Source organism: Fusarium solani, assembly GCF_023522795.1.
Source record: "Fusarium solani strain SB1 chromosome Unknown bctg00000000, whole genome shotgun sequence".
In the NCBI taxonomy this organism is placed as follows: Eukaryota; Fungi; Ascomycota; class Sordariomycetes; order Hypocreales; family Nectriaceae; genus Fusarium; species Fusarium solani.
Genome location: NW_027072157.1, coordinates 2,263,187 through 2,287,001, shown reverse-complemented (window position 1 = coordinate 2,287,001; position 23,815 = coordinate 2,263,187). Strand labels below are relative to the sequence as shown.

Sequence of the window (23,815 nt, the reverse complement as noted above, 5' to 3'; positions counted from 1 at the left end):
AGCCCGGATAAATGGGTTTACGATATGTGCTGGCTCTGGGCCAACGATTGATCATCTCTGCTAGTGGGATCAGATAGCGAGAACAGACAGGCAGCATCAACTCAGGTCGTGTATGTATATGTATTGCTCTCCCATGTTCTACTGTGATATCCTCATAAGGGAGGCCTTCAGAAAATATGACAACCTGAGTGCTTGCCCCGGCTAGAAGAGGCGTTTAAGAGTATCCCACGATAACATAAAAAGACTAGTAGAGAGAAACCATCACGAGAAGCTGAAGCCAAAGTTTCAACAGATCAATTGCTTTTCATTTGAACAATAACTAAAAAGAAATTACATATTAAACCGTCCCATCAGGGGACACGGAATCCGCATGGATATATGTATGCTCTTCTCCAGTCGCAATAGCAACTACTTTCGTACAAAGCCACACACCTATATCACTCTTCCCCTTTCCCTTCTCGAATTAGGTATTAAAGTGAAGACCTCCCTCCCTTAAAACTCCGACTCCCATGAAGCTGTTACAAAGGAAAAAGAAACGTGTCTTGTCATCAAGTAGGGGGGGTTTTAGTAATTCAGGCCGAGACCGAGCTTGAGGGATGCCCCTATCCCGCTCGACTGGTTGTCGGTCTTGGTGTCGTCTTGGTACTTGGAAGGGGAGCCGCAGGTGAGATCGAACCAGACGTCTTCGACTGTCGAGTCGATCTCGCGGATGTCTTTGTAGACGGGTAGGCCGTAGACGGCACAGCGGGGAGCGCCGCTGCCGTTGTGGTAGAAGCGGTAGGCCTCGCAGCCGCGGGTGGATGGTAGGTCAAGCTGAAGGATTTGTTAGCACTTGGTACGGAATCCAGAGAGATAGAGACTTACCTTGCAGAACTGGTAGCAGCCTTCGAGGGTAACGGGCATGCCGTAGCTGTCTTCGCTAAACTCGGCGAGGAAGTTCATTCCCGTAGCCTTACCATTGACGCCACAATAGGCAGTGTTGCTCTTGGGAGCACCGTTCTCAGCATCATCCTCGCAGATGGTTTCTGTGGGGGCGCTCGATGTGGTGGCGGTGGTGTTGAGGTAGGACGACGAGATGGGGACCATTGAGGTGTCGATGATGCATGGCTCGGTGGCCGAGGACTCGATTGAAGTCGTGGCTGTCAAGAAAGGCGTCACGGGGAGTGTTGTTAGCTCAATCGAAGTAGATGCTGAGTCAAAGGTAGTCGAGACAGAGGCAGAGCTACCCTGCGAGGTCGAAGCTTCAGGAGTGAAGGTCGGGTCGACAGCAGACGACGAATCGCTTGAAGAGACGGGGAGCACAGGAGGAATTGTCGAGTTGCTAGGAGGGGAAGGAAGTGGATAAGCATCAGAAGACTCGCTTGGGAAGACCGGCTTGGTGTAAATCGGGGGCGAGTAAACAGGCGTATTAACAGGCTTCGTGGTGACAGGCTTTGAGTAGACGGGAGTCTCAATCGGCTTGGTGTAGACCGGAGGGGTCATTGAAGAGTTTCCAGAAGCGACAGGATCAGAGTAAGCAGGTCTGGTGTTGACGGGTGTGTAAACGGGACCCTCGTTGGTAGACGAGCTGCTGGAAAGAACAGACCCGGGGTAAGCTGGCTTGGTGTTGACTGGGGGAGTGTAGATGGGATCTTCGCTGGTGGAAGAGTTTCCAGGAATGATGGGCTCCGAGTAAGCTGGCTTAGTGTAGGCGGGAGGTGTATACACTGACGGATCAACAGGAGTGGTAAACACAGGAGAGACTGTGGAAGAGTTGCCAGGGACCACGGGATTCGAGTAGACGGGCTTGGTGTTGGCGGGTGGTGTGTAAACAGGAGCCTCGCCGGTAGAGGAGTTACCAGAAGTCACAGGATGAGGGTACACCGGCTTGGTATAAACGGGAGGTGTGTAAACAGTCGGGTCAGCAGACTTGGTAGAGACCGTCGAAGAGTTGCCAGGAACCGGAGTCTCGGGGTACACCGGCTTAGTGTAGACAGGAGGCGTGTACACGGAGGGATCGGCAGACTTTGTGTAGATGGGAGGAGTAGCCGACGAGTTGCCAGGGATCACAGGTTTGGTGTAAGCTGGCTTGGTGTAGACCGGTGGGGTATAGACAGTGGGCACGATGCTTGAGTTGCCAGACGGGTCGGGATAAGAAGGCTTAGTATAAACCGGGGGCAGGATGGTAGAGTTGCCAGAACCAGAAGGGCGTGGGTAGACGGGCTTTGTATACACAGGCTTGGTGTAAGCCGGAGTCTCGATCGAAGAGTTGCTGTGTCCAGGCTCAGGGTACACGGGCTTGACATAGGCTGGCTTGGTGTAAACGGGAGCATCAGACTTGTAGCCGCTGGGAGTGTTGTAGATGGCAGACTGGTAACCACTCGCGGAGATGTGTTTGTCAACGGGCGTAGTGTACATAGGAGCAGCGATGGTCGAGTTCATGTAAGGGAAATCATCCGAGCAAGACTCAGTCTCATCAGGGTCTTCGGCATCCTTTGTCTTGGGTGGGAGATAGGTCGCGTTGATGGGATGGTAAGGAGAGCCAGTGTTATACTCGCCGCCGCGGTTGGTGGTCTCAGCAATCGGGTACGCAGCATTGGTCTCCTTGTCGTATGATAGCGTAGAGACATACTTGCCGCCAGGCAGGTAAACAGTGCCGTTGCGGGTGACAGTCTGGGTGCAGTCACGGCAGATGGTGTAAGACATGTTTGACGAGGCAGTGACGGTGACAGTCAGGTCGAGAGTCGTAGTTGAGACGTAGACACCGCCGGTAGGGCACTCAATATCCGACTTGAGAGTCTTGGAGTTGACGGTCGAAGTGGATGTGTTCTTGGGAGCAGCATATTGGGAGTCGGTCTTGGTGTATGTGTCAGGAGAGGCGTACTTGGCGCCAGGAGTTTGGACGTCGGGCTGGCTGTAGGCGTTTGCATAGTAGGGAGCCTGAGAATCAGATCGAGCAGCCATTCTTGCTGTAGAGCCCTGCGATCCTTGATCATCTCGTCGAAGCTGTATCATTGTCAGAACATGTCAATCCTTAAATCTGCAAAGCCCATACCTTGTGGAACCAAGTACCCCGTGGAGCGGCCTCGACAGCCGTAGCCAAAAGGCCAGCGGCGCCGATGAATGTGGGCAGAAGCATGCTGCAGACTGTGTATCAAGATGAAAATAGGAAAAGAGCAGCCAGTGAGAGGGTGAGGCTGTTGTGAGAGTGTAAGAGAAGATGCTGAGTCTGGTGGTGAGAGTTGCATCTTTGGGACGCATCCCACGGCCTTTAAGTACGACTTCATCTTGTCGAGGGCTGCTGCCCAAGGAGTCAATTACCAATCAAAAGGGACGAATATTGAAGACTTCAAAGGGTGGTATATTGAAGAGGGAGCGTCGGGAGCCCTTACAAGGGGTCGTCGTGGGGCTGTTGATCCGTTCAAGGGAGTTGACACCGCAATCGCACACACAATGGACACAAAGGGAGACAAAAGCAATGTTTGCCCAGATCCGACGAGGAGACCAGAGACATTTTCGGGTTTTTATTGAACACCAGGTCCCTATCGATTGAACGCGACTGACACTATAATTCGTCAATCGAGACACAGACGACGCGACGGGACGGGACACGAGAGTTGAAGCCTTGTGGGTGTGGGTTTGTTCTATTGCTGATAGATTCAATCGCCCTTTGGTTTCATCCCGCCCACCTCGCGCAAATGACAATCAAGATATGATAGGGACAGTGTGAGTGTGTGTGAGTGTGTAATTCGCCCTAGAATACAGGTTCGCACAGCTCAACCAAGTCAATTGGCCTGACCTGTGGCTGTGTGATAGGTGATCCTCCTGTCGGGATGGATAATGCAGATGTGCTGGAATGGGTATCAAGAGGGTCACGCAATCGCCGTCGTGCCCTTTGTAAAAGTAAAAAAACGAGAAACCATATGCTGATGCCGGAAAAAAAAAAAAAACAAGCAACCGTCAAACAACCAATCCGCCGTCCGTGATGCAATCGTGTCTGCCAAGGTCCTGGTCCTGTCCTGTACTGTAAAGCAACGTCTGTCTCGTCCTTCCTTGCTGGCCTCGGTCCCGCCATCCATGTGCGAGATGCCGCGGCGATCCCAAGCCAAAGTCCCCCATGCTTCAACTTCAAGTCTCGTTCTCGACCAATCAATCTTCCCAAATCGTCTCCAGATCGAGATCCCCTCTCCGCTCCGCTCCGCATACACTCCAACGCTTCCGTTTATCTCTGGACCCAAATCCCATTGTGCGTCCCCGGGGCTGCCCATCTTTCCCCTTTGAGTCCGACGAGTCGTTACCCTCGGCGGCATCCGCGGCAGCCTTGAGCTGCGCAATTCGCTCGGCTTCCAACGCAGCTTCTTCGGCATCAGGCGTGTCAGGAATAGTCTCCAGGCTAGAAATGCTGGGGCTTCGTGACCTGGTTGAAGTTGGGGTTGAAGGGACTGATGAGTAAGTGGTTCCGTAGCTCCCCGAGAGAGCATCGTAGCTCCGGTACGACGAAGTAGATGAGATTGATGAGGATGGAGTTGGAGGAAAGGTTGCCAGGGAGCCGGTGCTGGATGATGCAATGGTTCTCAGAGGGGACGATGGCCGACGCAGTCGAGCAGGAGTGCTTGATGAGAAGCCCAGAATGGGGGAGCTGCTTCGCCTCTCCCCGTGTCTCCGCTCGGGCTCCAGCACAGATGTTCGAACGGGAGAAATTGGCGGAAAGGCCTCATCGGCAGGCTTCCGCGGGATTCGGACGCGGCTCGGAGATCCTGAGGGACTGGTTTGGCGGCGCTGGGGCGAATAGAGAATATGGCCCGAGCCGTTGACTCCGGGCATGGATTGAGTACGAGACATTGGGGGCGCCAGGCTGGTGGTGGAGCGGGATCGAGAATGAGCACCAGAGAGGGGAGAGGTAGTGCGTGGGCGGTATGGGATGAAGGCGGTGGTGGACCACGAGGGTGAAGCTGGCGATGTTGGACTAGGGTCGGTGCTGCGTCTCAGGTTTGGCGGCTTTCGAGGCAGGTCAATGTTGAGGGTCGAGACGGAGTTTGGATTAGGAATCCGCAGAGCGGGAGCGGTTGGGGGAACCACAGGAGACGAGGAGACAAGAGCAGGTCGGAACTCCTCCATCCGCTCCGTCTCAGGAACAGGCTCCATGTCGAGATTGGTAATCGGTGGATGGAGGCACGGATGGAACTTGGGGCCAACCGCTGTCGTCAGGGCGTCAACGGTGGCATGTGTCGGTCGAAGCTTGATCGGTGTGTGGGCGACAGGCGATGGCCAGGCGCTTCGAGGATTTCGGCAGGGGAAGCGATGATCGGATGTGGTTCTGGGAAGCTATGCCGACGGCAAGAGTCGGTTGCTTGGAGCTATCTCTAGGCGGTGCAGCTCTCGCAGATCCGAGCCAAGAACAAGCCGCCTCAAAAGCACAAGCTCGCGGGATTGATGAAAGTCGCTGCAGAGGCGGGGTTGGCCAAGGTTGGAAGGTTCAGAATCGGGCTGGAAATGGCGGTTCTCGATGTGCGGAGAGGTGGAAGAGAGCTGTAGAGGGCGGACGATGAAGGAACCCGTGAGGAGCGGCGAACAAGGTCCAAGGACGAAGAGTCGAGAGAGTCGGCGAGAAAAGAGGTGGTGGTGGCGGAAGAAGGGATGGGAGGAAGGTGGTAGAAAGAGGAGAAAGGGAGCAAGATAAGCGGCGTTTAGGTCGTGAGGCGTTAAAAGAAAGGTGATGGGAGATTTCAAGAGGACGACGGGAGCTGAGCTGAGGGAGGACGCTGTGAGTGTGTGAGTGACAAGCACGAGTGACACTGGGCGCGTGTGACGGTCAAGGGTGGAAGGTACCTTGGGTGGAGTGGAGGGGGGCCACCCACCGATGGAGCAGACCTGGGGGAACGTGCGACAAGCCCGCTAGGGGCCCTTTAGCGGCGGCGGAGGTTGACGGCCAGTGGGTAACTCCTCTGTCAGGGCGGTGTCCCTCCTGTACCTGTGGATATGTAGCATGGCTGCTAGAGGCGGCGGCGGCAAAAACGCGACAGACCCGGCTCTAAAACAAAACAACAAAACCGCCGGCGCCACTCGCAAGCTACATACCATTCCAGACGGGCAGGCTGCGTCCTTCCATCGTTGGAACGGGAGAACAAGACGAGAACATGTCTGGTGCCAACGGTGAATTCTCTGTTTGTTGGTGCTCAGATTAACATGCGGGGGCCTCGATCGTCGTCCAGGCATTGACGCATTCCGTTCCCCCTCATCAACAACAAAACAATAACCCTCTCGAGATCCACGGCAACGTGCTACGTCGTCTTGCGCCCTTGATTCAGTGCCCATCTCTCTAGCCAGGCAACTAGTAAACATGGCGATGTGCATGCAACAGCCTAGGGGAGATCTTCAGGAGCTACATGTCCAATAGTGGCCCCGGACCACAGGTTCCGTCCCATCGTCAACGCCGCCCTTCCAGAACATGTCCGTCCCTACAATTCCCAATCCCCGGGTCAACTCCGTGTGTCGGTGCCGGCCGCTGTAGGCCATTCGCCTCTGTGGCCAGTGTCTTTCTTGCTCCGAGATTCATAGTCCAGACTCATCCTCCCTTTCTTCTTCTCGCTCCCAATTCTCCGGGATCCCCTGGGCTCACCATTGCCGAATGCCCGGGTCTCTAGGGCCCTCGTGGACCCCTTCACGGGGGAGACCGAAGAGCTCGAGCCTTGTCTGGGCTTTTGCGTTTTTTGCGAGTGAGGCGCCAAGAGGAGCAACAAATCTGTGAAAAGGCCGCAAATGGCTCAGCCCGCGGCGGCCTTTGACTGACTCTTATGCAGCAGCAAAAGGGGAGCATGAACCGAGCATGCATCCATGCATGCATAGATAGTACCTGAGTAAGCCATCCTTCGTCATGCACGACCAATTCCTTTCATCCACCCATCACATGCTGCACCTGCGTTGCGTTGCGCTTAGCCCGCCATTGAATGAATCGCAAAGCCAGTGGCCACCAATCTGCTCCCTCTCACCGTCCGAGTCAGTCAAGTGTCGCTCGCCGCTCAGTGGCCCGTCAGTTTAAACGCTTGACGCCCTCTCCTCTGACTGGTCCAGTCGGTCACTCTTCGCGCGCAGGGATGCGCCCAGGCTTCAAGACAAGCCTGTGAACGGAGAAACGGGGATGGGCCCAGCTCATTGGGCAGCGCCCATCTCGACGGCACAGGGGGGCAAGGGTCGAGTCTCCATCATGACGTCTCGCTCTGGTTACAGGTTTCCAGGTTGCCCAGCATGAGCATCTCGTATTATTCCTTTTTGCTGTTTTGTTGTTATTGCCGCCTGGCATGAGCTGCACAAGATTGAACCAGCAACCATATCCTCCAACTCGATTGGATCTCTCTCAGCGAGCAAAACAACCAAACTATCCCTTCGCAGCTGAACCCCGGATTTTCTAAACCTCGGTCTTTTGCCAAGGACCCTGCACTACTGCACGACAGGACGGCCAGTTCCATTTTTAGATGCCGCCAGCAAAGAGGCTCTGGCCGCATCCCGCGTCCCCCTCGAATTTACCCTCTAACATTATCAAGGACCAAAAACGAGGTCATTTGATACCTATAAGCTGTCATGGCGCCGAGTTCCCTCTTATCTGCAAACCTAGACGTTTAACATAAATCATCGGCCGATTAAACCCTCACCGTTCAAACACCGCCAAAAAGTGACACGAGATTTCGTCCCTTTCTCTTACGAGCCATCTACGCGTGATGTCCTTGGCAATGCCGCCTGCAGAACCATATCCTGACGATTAATTCCATCAACCAGCTTCCTTCTTGACTCTCGATCCCACTCACAATCGCCTTCTCCGGGGAATTTCAGGGGTCTCGCTTAATGCCGACTCACGCATCACGGCGCATCCCTCCAGACACGTCACTGTCTATGTCATGATCTAGTCGAATTAAGCTCATCCAATAACTGACCAGCAATTCTCAAGGCAACCCTTGTTTTGGTGGCCGGAAATAGGCCATCCTAGATCACACGGCTTCACATCTCACACACTGTTAGCCCATGGCTTGACCTAGCCAAGATAGATCTTGCGCAGCTACATATACTCTAAAGTCTATGCGCCTTCCATCACACAAGACAGATTCTATCTGCCTCACCATGAAATAGCCACCCTCTTCTCGAAACCCAACTCTCCGAATTCGCTCCGCGTACTCAATCTAACTCGCATTTAATTCCCGCGCCCAGCAGTGTCCGTCACGCCCTTCTCTCCAGTAGTCCCCGGAAGAGGTGCATCCCCCAGAACCTCGTCCAATTTGCCATGGTCCTTGGCTTCTTGTACGGCTTCCACTTGCGCAACAAGACGTGACTCTCCCTTCTTTGTCTTCCATGCTGGGGGTGCTCCCTTCTTGAACAGCTCTTCCACTTCTTCGATTGTCTTTCCGCATGTCTCGGGGTATCTGTTTCGCCAATTGGTGAGCTGGTCGAATTGCTGAATAGGCATAAAGCCACGGTCTAGCACTCACGTAAAGTAGGCCTGGACAGCCGATCCGATACACAAAACACCAAAGATGATGAAGATTTTGTACTGGATGTTCTTGAATCCCGGGGGAGTGAACCTGAGTAGTCATAAGCGGGATTTCGTGTACACAGTTGTCACTCGTTCCACTTACATTCCAAGAGCAAAGTTGAAGAGCCAGTTGGCCTCGGCTGCCATGGCCATACCCGTCGCTCGAGTGCCTGTAGACCAAACTTCGGCTGCGTAAATCCACGCCACAGGAGCCAGGGTGAGTGCGTAGACAATGATCAAGAGATAGCTAAATGCGATGACGGTATAGGCCGGGGAGCCAGTGACTCTCATCACCACATTGGCGTTGCCTTCAACACCTCCGGGAACGGGCACTGAGTAGGCACCGAGCATCGCAGCAACGATGAAGTGACACACCGCCATGCCGATCGAGCCCCAAACCAGAAGTGTGCGTCGTCCAGTCTTGTCGATGAATGGGAACATGATCGATGTGAACAGGATAAAGAGAGCATACTGGACACCCGAGGCGATGAGGTTGATGTTGTCCTGAAGATTGGCCATCTGGAAGACGTACGTCATGTAATCTGGAGTTCCAGGTTAGCTTATGAACAATAGGTTTTCTTTCAAAGTGCTGGTGATAGGAGCTGATCGGGGCGAGCCGGCGCGGATAGTGCAGGTGGGGCCGGACTCCACTCCACCACACGGAGGTCGAAGCGGGGCCAAATCAGGCCGGGTCCGATCACGATGTGGTATCCAGACCATGAAACATGAAAAACACCACAACTCCTTCAAATCTTGATCGTTTTCACTGATTTAGAGATTAGCATGATAAAAACTCACAGACTATCACGTTGGCTCCACTCATCTGTTGCCAGGCTTGAACAGAAAGTCCAGCCATTGTTCTCTTCCACATTCCGTTCTTAAAGAACTTGCGCCAACCTCCGCCGGCTTCACGCTCAGCAGCCAAGGTCTCGGAGATTTCCCGCCATTCGGCAATGACTAGGGCATCATTTCTGTCTCCTCTGGCTTGAATGTCTGCTAGAGTCTGGATGGCGTCCTCCTCGCGGCCAACCTTGGCCAGCCAACGGGGAGAACGAGGGAGGAAGGGAAGGCCGATCATGAGGACAACACAGGGAATAAACTGGGTCCCCCATGCAGTTCTGAAAGAAGCAGTTCCTGGGATGAAACCGCAGCCGTAGCCAATGAAGTACCTGGGGGTATGAAGTCAGTTGTTGTCCTCACTGAAGGGGGCTGAACTTACATGATCAGAATTCCCCACTCAATAGCCAGCTGCTGGATGATGATGATACGTCCACGACGTTCCTATAATTCGTGAGTACATGAAGTCCAAGTTCAAACCTGACAGACATACTCTCTTGGCAATTTCGGCCAGGTACACAGGGACCTGAGAAGAAGTGATACCAACGCAGACACCGTTAAGGAAGCGACCAGCCACAAGCATACCAAATCCGTTGACGGCGACCTGGAGTGCTGTCCCCACGAGCCACCAGAGACAGGCAAACATAATACTAGAGGTTTCCTGTTAGAAATGGGTCAGAGGTTATGCATGAGGTGACGTTATACCTGTCACGACGACCCCATTTGTCAGAGATAGGGCCGGCAATCAAACTGCCAAACACAGATCCAGCGGCAAGAGCAGATCCAATTGCTCCTTGTCTGACACCGCTAGGGTTGTCAAAGTACTCGATGTACTGGGGTCGAATGACGAGTGCAGCAATGGACGAGATATCGAAACCGAAGAGCATGCCACCGACTGTGGCCACGAGGGCCACAAAGTAAGTATTGGCTGTAAACAGAGACATCAGTGAGCGCCCAATGACATAAATCGCTGTGGTAGAACTTACTAATCTTTGGAAGTTTCGCCATTGTCAACCAGTTCACTATACACAAGATTGACCGCCTTGGCGAGGTTGAATGAAGGCATCGGTTCGAGAGAAGAGCAGCGTCGGAGGCGCTCCGGATTTATGCTTCAAGCCGTGGTCCCTGTCTGGGGACTACAGTACAGCATTTCATCAAGATGCCCATGGTTCCCCAGGTCATCAGGTCGTGTTGACCCGCTCATGATGGGCCATAGAGGCTCGGCACTAGTGATTCGTCTTGATACGCTCTGGGCCCGCCGAGACTCAATATGTTTGGAGCCCGATCAAGATCGATCAGCCTTGGTGAGGAGTTCGCTGAGCTAGCGTTCCGAGGCAGATGGAGGGATCAGCTGTCAGCACCGGCTTTTCATAGGCGCGCAAGAAGAGGCCCCCTTGGCTTTTTCTTGTCATAGAAGTACTGATCTCATAGTCAGCATGTTTGAAGATCAGGAATTTGTGCCGAGCTTGAGGCGTGTGATAGCTCCTCCTGGGAGACGTGGATAACTGACTGGTGTTAGTCGTCACAACGCTGATCATGTTGAGGCTCTTGGCGTCAAGAAGCAAGATGTTGGCTCTTGGAAACATTCGGGCCGACTTGGGCACAAGCGATTGGTGCGGATTTGGTAACGGATGGGCAAAGGTGACAGGGTAGATGTGAAGCTCACATAACGGCATCATGCGGGGGAGACTCAATGTATGGAGGATCGGTGCACCAGCCCTAGGAGGGAAATCGTGGACTGACAGCGAAGCTCCTGAGTGGACGGCCAAGAGGCCAGGGTCGCAATCTTTTTCGAGGGTGGGTAGGTTAACAAGAATAAGCTTGCTCACGGGTGAGAGGACCGAGGGTCTAGAAGTTGTTTTCAAGTCATGAGAAGGGTGTGAAGGTCATGATCTCGGCGGGCCGTGCTTCTGTCTATGCTTTCCATCCCTAGTGTGGTAGCTTATTTTCTGGATCTCGTATGAGCATCCCCCGCGATTGCTAATCTATCGTAGATCATTTGCCAGGTTCTTAATTACCAGAACCTCGAAGCGGCCGAGCAGAAGAACATGTCCTCCCTACATCAAGGACTAGGTTGCCAGTCCCGGTGCCATCATTCTCACCCCCTAGGTTGCGTGGTATCAACTGTCGCCCATCTGAATCATTCGGCAGCCTGCATGTCTTGGCCCAACAGGGCTCAAAAGTGCTCTCTTTGCCCTACACGGCAGAAGCCCTCTTGGCCTTTGTCTTGTCGTACGAGCTGCGTGGGGCTCTTGGGGTTATGCCTATTGCCTGGGAGGGCAATAGTAATAGATGAGGCGCATAAAGAGGATGTGATCATGTGTCGAATTAGTTATGACTCAAGACTACTGTTATGAGTGTTTGTAGGAGAATTCTAGGTCAAGATCTGCTCGGCCAATTTGTATTCTACCTGATATTTTCCCGAGAAACACCTATGTTATAGTAATGGGATATAACTTTAACGTTGTAGAGCTCGGATAGTAGGCGAAATCGATGCCCTACTCAGGTAGCGCTATCTACGAATACCGGCAGACTGTAAATCTCCAAGATAGGCGGCCAACAGCTCGCTCGGTTATCACCCAGTTGGCACAGGAACTAAGTTAGAGGGCGAACCTGTCTTGTGGTGGTCGATTACCCTACGCTGTGGTTCCAAGACAAGGCCCCATACACATCCTAGTCATCACTCACTCTCCCTTGAATAAGACACTGAGACAACAGAAGGATTCGCTGATACGGCGAACGAACGGTCAAAAAGAGAAGTGGGAATGGAGTTCTGGTCATTCCGGTCATGTGAGTTATCTGGTTATTATCATCACAACAGCTGAGCATAAACAACATCTGTATTCGAGTCATAAATAAGCATATCTGATTTCAGCTCCGACATACAGGCGAACAGCTCAAGCACTCAGGTGCACACTCCCTGCTTTTGCCGCCAGCCTTGAGCTGCATGGAAGCATCCCAGATGGCTCGAGCCTGTTGGCCATCTACTGGCTTCATCGCCTATTGGAGGCTTTCAAAATCTCCCGTGCCGAGGGAGGGGGGTCAGGCACATGGCATCCTTCTCTCCTCCAACAATGCAGCGGATGTAACCCAACCAACGTCCATCGCCATGCGATCTGCCCAGCCATGGACGCAGGTGCAGACGCACGCGCAAAACACCATCGCATGAAAATTCGGGTGCTGCGGTGAACCTTATACCAACATCGCCCTCGCTATTAGTTTCGTTTTAGCTCATTTATGTCCTGCTGAGGGCTTCAGGCGGAGGAAGTTGATCAGGTCCAAAAGACATAGGCAAAAGCTGCACGCATTGAATGAGTTCATGTTCAAAAGGCAAGGAAAGGACCACACAACTGACCTGACCAAGCTTCACGACGATAAAGTCCTCATTCTTGTCAAACATGATGATTGGCGTCTCCAATGTGCAAAACTCTCGAATACTACATCGCCCAGACAACTCACCTTGTCAGCAAACCTGCCTCACTTTTTACTGGCCCCGCCTCGCCTCTCACACCCCCGACGATGGGACTCACAACTGCCTGCACATGCCGCAGGGGCTCGCCGGAGGCGCAATGTCGGTGGCGACGGCGATGGCCCGGAACCCGCGATGGCCGCCCGTCACGGCGGTGCCCAGGGCGACGCGCTCGGCACACGTCCCCACGGGGTATGACGCATTCTCCACGTTTGCGCCGTCGATGAACTGGCCCTCGCTCGAGAGCACCGTGGCCCCGACCCGGAACCGGCTGTACGGGCAGTAAGCCGTCGCCTTGGCTGCCGTCGCGCGCTGGCAGAGCTCCGAGAACTCGTTCGGCGTGATGCCGTGTTGCTCACAGATCTCGGCGATCCTGGCGGCGTCGCCTTTGGAAATAGTCTCTGGAGTCTCCATTGCAATTGACTTTTCTACGCTGTTGTTGAAAGGGAGTGATCGAAGGGAGAAGGGAGGGGTAGTTATGTGTTACCTTGCTGAGATGAGATAGGCCGGGCCACGTACCTATACAAGGAAGGTGCCGTGTCCCGCGGTGCGGGCCGCCCTTTATCAATGACATCCATCATCTCCGCATCGGGCGCCTCCGTGGCTGCGGGGCTGAAGCGCCGAGACGACGGACCCTCGGCCGCTTACCTCCTATCACCCCTCGGCAGTTGGTTACTGCACATGATCATGAACAAAGTCAGCATCTTTCAGTCCTGCAAAATCCATATGCATTATTAGATGGTATCTCGTATCCTGTGGCCTCCTTGTTTATTGCTATCATGACCATCATGCACCCACGCTTTTCCTCCCCAGTAGCCAATCTCATTACAAATGCCTATGTACAAAAACTCCAAACTCGTCGCTCGCTCATGTAGATCTGCCCAGCTACCTATAAGAGACTGGTGCTCGAGCAAACGATAGAATATGTCCTCGTTCCATTTACCTTTCCTTCCCTTTGTTTCACCTCCTCTTCCTCAACATGGCTCAATCTTATCTCAACTCGTCCCCCTGTCATGTCAGAAGGCGCTGTTGGACTTGAACCCCTAATAAAATCCGTCAACACCGCCCAGTCTGCTTGACGTTGAGCTGACTGTTGGTGTTGACTGGGCTGAGCCGCTTGTGTCGCTCGGCGTGGCCGGTTCCACCACCTGGCTTCGAATCGATGTTATCCATTCATGCTGCAAGAGTTCAACCGCCGACGATCGGTTTCGAGGATCCCGCGCAAAGCATCTCTTCAAGAAGTCGATTCCTTGCGGGCTGAGCTGGTCAGGGGGCGGGAGCTGAGGTGGGTTGCCTTGGGCAATGTTGTACATGATAGCCCATTCGTTGTCGAGCTGTGCCCACGGCCTTCTGCCAGTCGCCATCTCTAGGATAACGCAGCCAAGGGACCAGATATCGACTGCCCCAGGCTTACCGGGATTTTCGCCCTTGATCACCTCTGGTGACATGTACATGGGTGTACCAGTCATAGACCTGTTTGGCATCGATGCTTGCCGGTCCGCAAGCGTGCGGCCTTGACGAGCAATCACCTTGGCTGCGCCAAAATCCACATACTTGATGATACCATTGTGGTCGAGGAGGATATCTTTTCAACGGTTAGCCTTCTCCGCTCTGGTGACAAGTCAAGATGCAAAACTTACTTTCAGGCTTGATGTCTCGATGGGCAATGCCGCTCTCGTGCAGATAGACAAGACCCTCGAGCAACTGAAGAGCATACACCATAATAACCTGCTCGTCTTCGATTCGACCATGTTCCAAGAGGTTGGCCAAAGATCCCCCTGAGCAAAACTCCATAAAGATGTACACCCTATCTCGGTGGACTTCAATGCCGTAGTAAGACACCACGTTCGGGTGGTCCAGGACCTCGAGCACGCCCATCTCTTCCCTGATCGCCTCGGCGATTGTCGGGATGAGCTTGGGATCCTGCAGTCGAATCTCCTTGACCGCCATCAAGTGGCCTGTGTCGAGGTTCATCGCGGCGTAGACGTTGCCAAACGTTCCGCCTCCCACAAACTGACCTTGCTGCCAGCGCATAGTGACGTTGGTTGCAGACGACGAGAGATATGCCAGCGATCGGTCGACTTCGTTGTTACCTTCCAGTACTCGTCCGACTCCCTGTCTCTCAGCCACCTTCTCCCGTCGGTACTCGTCCACTCTCTCCAACTCTTCCATGCGCTGCTCTGTGATGCAGCGGGAAGCCTCCTCGTCGTTCAACATCCTATTCTTGTCAAGCTTCCTAAATTGCCCCACCAGCGCTTCGATTCGCTCCTTTTCGGCTTGGGCCGCAAGGTTCGATCTGGCGCCCATGATGTCGAAGTGCGAGATAAGCAACGACATGCACCCTGCAACCTTGGAACGAAGCTTGGCGTACTCATCCTCCCCAAGTGCCAAGATGTGACGTCCTCGCGTCATGCCCATTGCGAATTCGAGCGCAAGGACAGCCCAGCGAAACGTCTTTCGATCCGACGCGATGCAGTCATCGCAGATGAAGCTCACCCAGTCCAGTGCGAGCTTGGTCAGCTTGAGATTGTTCATCTGCCGTCTGTTGCTGTCCATGTAGAGCAACGATCGTTGACCAAATTCTGTAGCAAACACAAAACATGTCTGAATCAATTCCTGGCAGTCTTTGCCTCGGGCTTGCTTCCTGATGATCTCAACACTGTCCATGAAAGTGTTTGAAAGCTTGTATGCCACCCTCCTCAGCTCGGTCAGCCGTGTGTTGACTTTGTGAATGTTGGACCTCGACTCTTGCACAAGGTCAACATGCATATCCACTGCATCGAGGAACGCCCTTCGAGCATTGTGCAGTGTTTGGGGGCTAGAAGCACAAAGCCGAATGTGACCTCGCTTCAAGTCGATGTTCTGATCTCGCAATGGCACAGGGATTGTTTCGCCGAACCAGTTGAGCGGATCTTCAGGTCGAAGAATGAGTAGGTATTGCTCCCCGAGCTCGTCAGGGAACTGATCCTGGGAAGTTATGGCCATCATAACCTGAACGTCCTCGAGCCTCTCCCGTAGGTGAGGGGATGCAATGACATATGTGTTGTCCTGCTCAAAAACTCCAGTGTCCACCTGGAAGTGTGCAGAGGCAACCAGTTGATCGTAAAATTTCTGCATTGTCTCTGGGGTAAACGAGATGCTGTAATCCGACGCATGCTCGTAGTTGTCACTCAACATTCGGCTGAATCGTTGAAGCATTCGTTGACGAACTCGAACCGAATCAAGGCAAGCCTTGTAACGCTTGCTCATCTCTGTTGCGCTCTCCTTGGGCTTCGCCTGCAACTCCTTCTCGAAAGTCTGACTCAGTCTGTTCAAAGCCTTGAAAGTCAACGAACTGAACTGCTCCGCCACTTCGATGTGACCACGCTGCAGATGGCTGCCGATTTCGTTGGCAAAGTCCCATTCTTGGAATAGTAGTTCCGCTTCCTTAAACGTGTTTTTGTTGCCGCTCAGTTTCCAGTTCAGCATCTTGAAATAATACTTCAGTGCTTCCAGTACAACTTGGTCGAAAGACTCGTCGATGCAAGGGGGCAAGTCCCATCCTGGCTCTGGGTTCGCGATGGAGGTGCATTCCAGCTTGATTCGAATGGCGAACTTGAGCAGAAGTTGGAACTGAGATATCATCTGGTTTTGCATCAAGGGGTTTTGCTGGGCAGATTCCTTAACTCTCCGAGCATAGGCTAAACGTGTTCGAGTAATCTCTTCGATAAGGCGGGAAGGGAAGCTGATAAGTGTGAGGAGTTCCTCGAGATACGGTGGAAGATGCCGCTTGCGGAAAGGGGCGGAATTCCTGATGAGCGTGCCCTTGGCTTTGTTGATAACAGTTGATATAGGCACGAGCATACCCTTCTCGTCATCGTCATTGTAGAGAGATTGAAGTCCGTCCTCCTTCATGAGCCTGTCCAGGAATGAAGTCTCGTCGTTGCTGATGCCGTTGACAGCGGGAGACCTTTGCTTGGTCCGTGTAAAGTCCAAATCATCGTTGCCCACCCATTTCTTCAGAATAGAGAGCTCGGTGTTGATCATTTCGTTTGTGTTGTACCACGAGATGATTGCTTCGTGCGCTTCCTTGAAAGCCGGGGAATCTGCCGCCTTGTGTTCTGCTGCGAGCGCAGACCAGGAAGGATACAGGTTCTCGCACTTCTCAATCTTCTTCACCATGTCCTTGACTTGCTCATATGGTGGTTTTCCAACCTCACTCTCTCCTTTGACTTCAAAGTTGATAATCTCTTCCAGCGTGCGGTCCAAGGTAGTTCGAGCTTCCTCAAGCATACGTCTCTGGACAGGGACATGTCTTCCGCAGACCTTGGAACGAATGCCTAGCCATAGCTCGGTTTTGTGAGCGGATTTGCCGGCCTGCTGGTCGGCTGAGCCAATCAACCGTTTCTTCTCTTGCCGTACGACGTCTCCTGTCAAGACAGCCTCCAGCATACCATGCCACTCGAGCCTCTCGCGGTTTTCTGGGTCTTTTAGGTCTTCGTCTGTGGGTTGGAGGTTGTCATTCCCATAAAACATGATGGTTTCTTGATCAAAACGATCATCGTATGGGCCCTCTGATGACGGAGTCTCCCCTTCCGAATCCGAATCGTTCCCGTTCATGCTCGAATACGATGTAAAGTATCCACCGCTGTAGTCTTGCCGGAGTTTCTGGACATATGCTCGCTCCTGGGCGCGAAATCTGCTCTCGGTCTTTAGCGGGCGTGTCTTGGATGACGATCGGATGGACTCGGTGAAGGATGGGGTTGCTTGTGGATGGCCTGGTTTTCTCGACGTTGCCGGATTATATGTGCTCGAGGGCGTCCTCGCAGGACCCAGCGGCCGCTGTGGCCAACTGCCGTTGGCATATCCGGCGCCATCATCACCGGTGCTGCCTCGCTGTGACTTGGGGTTTCCGTTGATGACGGTCCCAGCATGCAGTGAGGTCAACGACCCGGTGTGGCCCGATGATTCTGTGTACCGGGACAGTGTGCTCAGCTCGTCTTGACGCTCTGTCCCATGGGGGTCGCCATTGGATTCATTCGCACCGTCATGTCGGTGGCTGTTGATCTTGTCGCAGTGCTCGTCTTCGGTGCCCGAGAACCGTACCCCTCGCGGTGATAACTCGGTCATCCTAGTGCCTTTGTCTGGGCCAGCACCCAGGTGGAGGTGGAAACCGAGAGCCCCTCAACGCGGAGTGTGGACTCGATGGCAGAAGAGGAAAAGGAGTCGTGGATGGCGATAAGGGCCAGCATGTGGAAAAGTGCGCTTCTTCTCGAGATGCCGGGCGGACGGTTTATGATGGATCGAGGATGGCCATGGGGTGTTGAAGCTCGGGGGAGCTTCCTTTGCGTTGCAGGCAAATCGAGATGAATCGCATGGAGGAGTGGCGACGGAGTGGGCTCCATCAGGCTCGCTCAGCAGAGAAGCGCGCGCAACCAAGGCAAATTTACGCCTCATTCGCGCTTGTGATTGGCCTCTCCGCGTGGCTCGTGCGGCTAAGACCGGGTTTAGCTGTGGCTGGTGGTACCACCTCATGAGAGTGTTGCACGAGCTCCTTGTGGCTGCTTGCTCCTTTCCATGCTATCATGGATGGATGGCATTGGATTGAGTCTTGAAAACGTGGGAAACCGTCAATGTGCATCAATACGGTTGTGTGTCAAGCGGGCCTTGTTCGACGGGTAAACATTCACCTGCCAAGGGTAAAATGGGCCAGTACAGTAATGCGACCGATAATACCACGTGCCGCATTCCTTTTCTTCAGACTCCCAATTTGACTATCACTAAACATTGTGAAATGTTTTGGGTACCTATCCATTCGATGACATGTGAAGGCGCCCATTCCTTGGGTCCGGTTGGACGGATTGATTACCCTTCCATACAACCTGGTTGATGTCCCTGTCCTTCTGGTGGGTGCATGTCACATTGATGTTGTGGCACCTCGCTTGACACATGGCAATGGCAATCATCGATGTTGGCTCAACCGGACTCTTAGGCCGGGAATATCGATTATTACTGCACCTGATAACAAGTCTAGATAAAGCTACCTAAGCCCTGGGCTCCCCATGAGCCACTTGTCACTATCGGTCAGTTACCTCGAGTTACCCTAAACATGTGGGTAGTCCCAGTCGAAATAGTGACATGTATCATATTGACCATGCTATGACACACCAATAAGTACTGAGATAACAAATAATAATGGGAGAATTCACAGAGTATGCCCCGAGGGTTTCATCCGCGTGGGTGTTCACCACCAGTCTGTAGTTACATGACTGCAATGTGGTTATACCAGCCATGAGTTAAACTGCAGGGGACTCAAAGGAGATGGTTGCCTCCACAGCAAGATGCAGCTCACCGAATGAGAGTAAATATGTGAATAGCTATAACGGTTGGATAATTCCTGCTACCGTGGTACTCCCGAGAAATAGTTCTGACAGTCTAGCTCTGGACATCGTGCTGAGACTTACAAAGCAAACTGGTTTAGAGCTGGAGGGCTATGGTGGCCTTCTTCAACCACGTACATTTCGTAGCACCCTAAACACCATCTCCAAGAGTGCTTGGTGACGGACTGGCCCTCAGCAGGGATGGCCCACGCTCCGGTGCGACTTCCAACAGCTGCTGGATCCAGTCGGGAACCTTGGGAACTCGTAGCGGACGCAGTCAAATGAGGGGATCCGATAATTGCCCTGTTCCTGAATAGGACGGGTTATCTAGAATAAACGAGGATGTGTGTTGATGTAACTGACGGGGCATCCACGGGTTCTTCTCCCCGAGGGAGGTAGGTACTGTGCTCCATCTGTAGGTATAACTGGATGTTGAAGGTCCTTACTTGCACCTTCAACCAGCTTCCCCACTCAAGACCACACCAAACTCCTGCCTGCAGAAAACCTCCCATTACACTCTTGGCTAATACGTCACTTGAGGACACAGACTCCACTGCAAGCTCACCAAGCGTTGCTGGTCAACCGGTATAATAGAGACAACAAACCGAAAGTCGGTCTAATTCGTACCGGGGGTAATCCGAGGTTCATTCACACATCCAGAACTTTTGCACCCAACATCCATGTGATCAGGTAGACTGCAGCGACGACAACCACCAACCTGGTTGCTGGCACGAAGCGAACGTGTGACGAGTCATCCTGCAGTCTTGCAGATATTATCCAATGTCGGTCTGCAAAGTGTAGCAATAGCAGAATCGCAACTTGCCGATATAGCCTCGTGCGACTTACTAACGAAGAGCAAACAATACCGATTGGGATGGCGCCTCAAGCCTGCATGAACAGAATTGCACGAGGGGCGACCAAAAAGTCCGAGCGAAACACGATGGACTCGCATATTAACGCGCAGGCAACTGGCCTCGAGTCAGTTGCAGAGCACATGGGCACTTCTGTCCGTCCCTCCAGGAGCCTCCAAGCCGGCAGGCCGAAGCACCCGGCACGCTGCGCTGCGTTGCGCTGCGCGGGATAAGACCACCTGGGTGGTTCGGTCAGAAGCCCTCCAGACACCGACCGTCGTGTAGCAGATGAAGCGCGAAACTCAGGGAACTGTAATTTGTACACTAATGGCTTAGATGAAACTCTGGACAGCGCTTTGACCTGATGCCGCTGGCCCGATCCGGTAAGGAGAGGGAAGACAAACAAAGGATTTTGGAGACAGTCGGTGGCTCGGATCCCTTCTCCTTGGGGCACCTGTTTCTGGGCAGATACGACCAGGTCGACTGCTGGCCCCTTCTCACCCAAGTCCGTGAGCCCTCGAGTATCGATTTGTCTGCAAGTGACGGTGTTTAGAGTTGAACGTTTGATCTTTTCCACGTGGCGACTGCATTTTTGGCATCGAATAGTGGCTGGTGAGGGCCACGCTAGGTGGGTATGGGGACGGCTTCTGCCTCTGATCGACATGGCACGGCTGTGGCTGGCGACATGGGCGCATTCCATCAGTCCAGGATATCCTCTACTCGCGTGATTCAATCTCCCCGATCCCTTCTCTGAGCCCGGTGGGGAGCCTGGCATGATATGAGCATCGGTTGGAAGTTTGTTCCCCTTCGTTTCTGCTAGACCACCTCAAGCGCCCGGCCATGGACAAGTCGTCGAGGTACTTCCAGGGTTTGTAGCCATGCCGTGGAGGCTTACGGCCGTGGCGGCTCCGTTGCGAACACCACGCGGCCTGGAAAGCCAATTCGCGCTTGGGTAGCACCAGCACCAGCAAAAGCCGAGCTGTGTCCACACTGACACGCTTCCAGCAAGGGTTGAATGGAATTGGAAGCTTCTGTCGACCTCAACGGAGCTTCGCTTCGATCATGGTTGCTCCTAAACTAGTACGCGACGCCGTCGGACATGTCCTGCCTTGATGAGGGCCAATAGTTCAGCGTTAGATTGACTGAGGCGTTGTTTGGCCCAGATGCACCAAAACCTCACGTCATGATCTCGAATCCACAGTCAGCATCTCTTTGGTTATCTCGAGCTGAACAAAGGAAGATTGCGATCCATTTTTACCAACAAGTCCCGGGATGAATCTGCTTCTCGATGAGCAAAGCCTCAGCGATATCGAACAAGGGAGTGCCCTGCAGATGTTGGCATTCAGCTTTGATCACTAATATGCATTGTTTGCCATCACGCCTGAGCTGAAGATCTTCATGGCCCTTGGCGCACCTTGAGGCGCTCCAGGAGGGTATCCTGATTCATGAGGCTACTCGGTCGTTGGTTCCAATAGACCTCTTGGCATGCGGTCAATCTCATCGAGATGATATGAAATCGGCGCAAAGGGACCGTATCCTGGTCATCGCGGATACTCGCGAGGTCCTGGTGGATAACCATGTTGCTGCCATGGCCAATGCTCGTGTATTAGTTGGTCATTGCACCTCAATCAACATGTCTGAGGGAATAGAAACCGCTTTGTGACCGGACTAGCAGGTCAAAGCTGTCAAGGCTAACCGGCTCCATGGCAAGCGTCGTTCTCGTTGCCTTCCATGGCCTGATTAGCCGAGTAAAACGTGGTTGGTGCATTTGGTGAACCAGTACTCCGTACTGCATGCTGCTCCGCTTGATCAAAGGTCAATCAATGTTTGCATCAACCCACACTAGAATTCTGCTGGTGTGCATGGAAGTCATCGAGGTTTTTCTTTTTGCAGCTCTCTAGCGATGCAGGTAAAACGGTACCCGTAGTGTGCCGTGGCGATGGAACCTTGCACCCTGTCGTGTGCGGGGCATCTTGCTAGGCCGTTCCTGAGCTTTGAGCCCGGAATATCAAGCTTGACGAGGGAACCTGGGTGCGAGGCTGCGCAGTCTCGAATCCAGGACAGGGTGTGCTGAGGTGAATGAGGCCGTGGAGCCCTCTTGCGTTGGTGACAGAGGAGGAGAGGATGGTTCTGCCTGGACTGGGGCATCCGAACAGGCCCATGAGTGCAGTTGGCTGGTGGGTTGATGAGGAGACGAAAGCTTTGGTGATGCCGAAAGCAAGAAACCAGACCATGCCAAAAAGATGCCGCCGGGCGTGGGGTCGGGAGGCCAAACCCTGGCTAGGGCTGACCAGTCTGATGTACGAGACGCAGAAGGAGAACCATGTACTGTAGGTACCCGAAGGTTCGCCTCGCTGGCTGTCACAGCTTGGTGGAGAGCCAGAGGTTCACCCCGGATTTGGGCTGGATTTGACATGTCAAGCAACCGAATGCCTCTTGATGTTTGGCCAGCCTCTGCTAGGCGATCACACCGAGGGTTTCGAGCCAGTGGAGCCAATGGGCAGTGTCACCGTCTGGTAGTCCGCGAGCGTGCGTGGCAACCAGGGATGCTGGCGGCCCAGGGCATGGGCGGTTTGTTGATCGGCGTGCTTGGGCCGTAACTTGATACCAACACCAACAGCCGACCAAGATAGATCACGGGGCGGGAGTTGGTGGGCAGCAGGGACAAGGTGAGGACCAAGATGCAGCACAACGAGACGAGACCTGAAGATTGAAGATTAGAGGAAAATGAGAGACCAGATGTTTGCCCCCGAAGGAAGCTACCAAGGTACCCGAATGGATATTCTGTGCTGCATCCTAGCGTGCAGAACTGCAGCAGCACTCACCCAGGCCAGGGCTGATTTGCAAGGGCGGTACGATGCAGGAAAGCCAAAGCGACGGATGGATGAAAGCGGAGGTGGAGATGGGATGCTGCATGGAGGTGGAGGCGGGAGTGAAAAAGTGGAAAGCAAGGCACCACCTTTGCTTCCAATGTCCTTCCTCAAAACTTCGCCGTTGACAGGGACAAGGAGCGAGAAGCAAGGACCAAGGCACAGAAAAAGGGAGGCTATGGATGAGTGGACAGTGAACACTCGCTCATGCCAGCTCTAGCTCCTGCTCCTGCTTCGGCTTCCTAATAAGACGCACTGATCTCAGCGAGCAACTGGAAGGGCCCCTCCGACTGGCTTGACTCCATCTAATGGAGGAAGGAGAAGGCACCGTGCCACGGCATCCGCAGCTTCAAATTTGAGAGCCGCCAAGACAGTCCACCACCATCTCCACCGCCAACGCCCACCCAACAGATGCAAGGTCTCGATGGGCGGACTGCCTGCTGGCTGCGTACGCTTCAGTAGGTAGTTCCGTCATCAGCAACTTTTGCCAACCTGCGACGCTAGCGACCCCTGCAACCTCTTGTCTGAAAAGGTTGCTGAGGCCCTTCCCTTGGTCTGGGTTCTGGGTGCTGGGTGCTTGGGGCATCATCGTGCCCTGCACACATGGATGGGTGGCAGAATGTGGTGAGCTCGGTTGCACTCACGGATCTCCTAGTCAGGTATGCCAGGCCATTGAGTGCTCAGTGTGCGTGGTATCCCCTTGCCCAGAGGTCGGCATCCGAAGCCGGTGCTATGCTGTGCAGTGCTGTGTGCAGTGCTGTGCTGGCACTGCAAGCTCTCGCGGGCCTGAGATAGGTCCTCTGCAAGCAATTTGCATGTGTCCGGCATTTGGGACTTCAGTACTACTGTACCTATCGAGATCCCAAGGTAAGGATTCGCTCGCCACGACGACCATTGGCTGTTGAAGAATTTGAGACTCCCCCTTTCCC

At 53.6% G+C, this 23,815-nt stretch overlaps 6 protein-coding genes across 6 annotated transcripts; all 6 read right to left on the bottom strand.

Annotated features, from left to right (window-relative positions):
• Nucleotides 1-564: 564 nt before the first annotated feature.
• On the bottom strand, nucleotides 565-3,118 carry MRS44_000714 (uncharacterized protein; the record flags this gene model as incomplete). The annotated part of the gene is made up of 3 exons (XM_065624167.1): nucleotides 565-813; nucleotides 865-2,985; nucleotides 3,035-3,118. 3 exons carry the CDS (start codon nucleotides 3,116-3,118, stop codon nucleotides 565-567), a joined length of 2,454 nt encoding a protein of 817 aa, XP_065479879.1.
• A 1,010-nt stretch (nucleotides 3,119-4,128) lies between these two features.
• MRS44_000713 (uncharacterized protein) lies at nucleotides 4,129-6,088 on the bottom strand (the record flags this gene model as incomplete). The annotated part of the gene is made up of 3 exons (XM_046267477.2): nucleotides 4,129-5,304; nucleotides 5,398-5,741; nucleotides 6,058-6,088. 3 exons carry the CDS (start codon nucleotides 6,086-6,088, stop codon nucleotides 4,129-4,131), a joined length of 1,551 nt encoding a protein of 516 aa, XP_046138609.2.
• A 2,073-nt stretch (nucleotides 6,089-8,161) lies between these two features.
• On the bottom strand, nucleotides 8,162-10,345 carry MRS44_000712 (uncharacterized protein; the record flags this gene model as incomplete). Its single annotated transcript, XM_046267476.2, has 8 exons — nucleotides 8,162-8,390; nucleotides 8,457-8,549; nucleotides 8,604-9,042; nucleotides 9,299-9,669; nucleotides 9,720-9,781; nucleotides 9,831-9,987; nucleotides 10,043-10,265; nucleotides 10,324-10,345. 8 exons carry the CDS (start codon nucleotides 10,343-10,345, stop codon nucleotides 8,162-8,164), a joined length of 1,596 nt encoding a protein of 531 aa, XP_046138608.2.
• A 2,227-nt stretch (nucleotides 10,346-12,572) lies between these two features.
• Nucleotides 12,573-13,220, bottom strand: MRS44_000711 (uncharacterized protein; the record flags this gene model as incomplete). The annotated part of the gene is made up of 3 exons (XM_046274971.2): nucleotides 12,573-12,635; nucleotides 12,693-12,774; nucleotides 12,868-13,220. 3 exons carry the CDS (start codon nucleotides 13,218-13,220, stop codon nucleotides 12,573-12,575), a joined length of 498 nt encoding a protein of 165 aa, XP_046138607.2.
• Nucleotides 13,221-13,849: 629 nt separating this feature from the next.
• MRS44_000710 (uncharacterized protein) lies at nucleotides 13,850-17,915 on the bottom strand (the record flags this gene model as incomplete). The annotated part of the gene is made up of 2 exons (XM_046270499.2): nucleotides 13,850-14,391; nucleotides 14,447-17,915. 2 exons carry the CDS (start codon nucleotides 17,913-17,915, stop codon nucleotides 13,850-13,852), a joined length of 4,011 nt encoding a protein of 1,336 aa, XP_046138606.1.
• Nucleotides 17,916-22,024: 4,109 nt separating this feature from the next.
• MRS44_000709 (uncharacterized protein) lies at nucleotides 22,025-22,432 on the bottom strand (the record flags this gene model as incomplete). Its single annotated transcript, XM_065624166.1, has 1 exon — nucleotides 22,025-22,432. One exon carries the CDS (start codon nucleotides 22,430-22,432, stop codon nucleotides 22,025-22,027), a length of 408 nt encoding a protein of 135 aa, XP_065479878.1.
• Nucleotides 22,433-23,815: the final 1,383 nt, after the last annotated feature.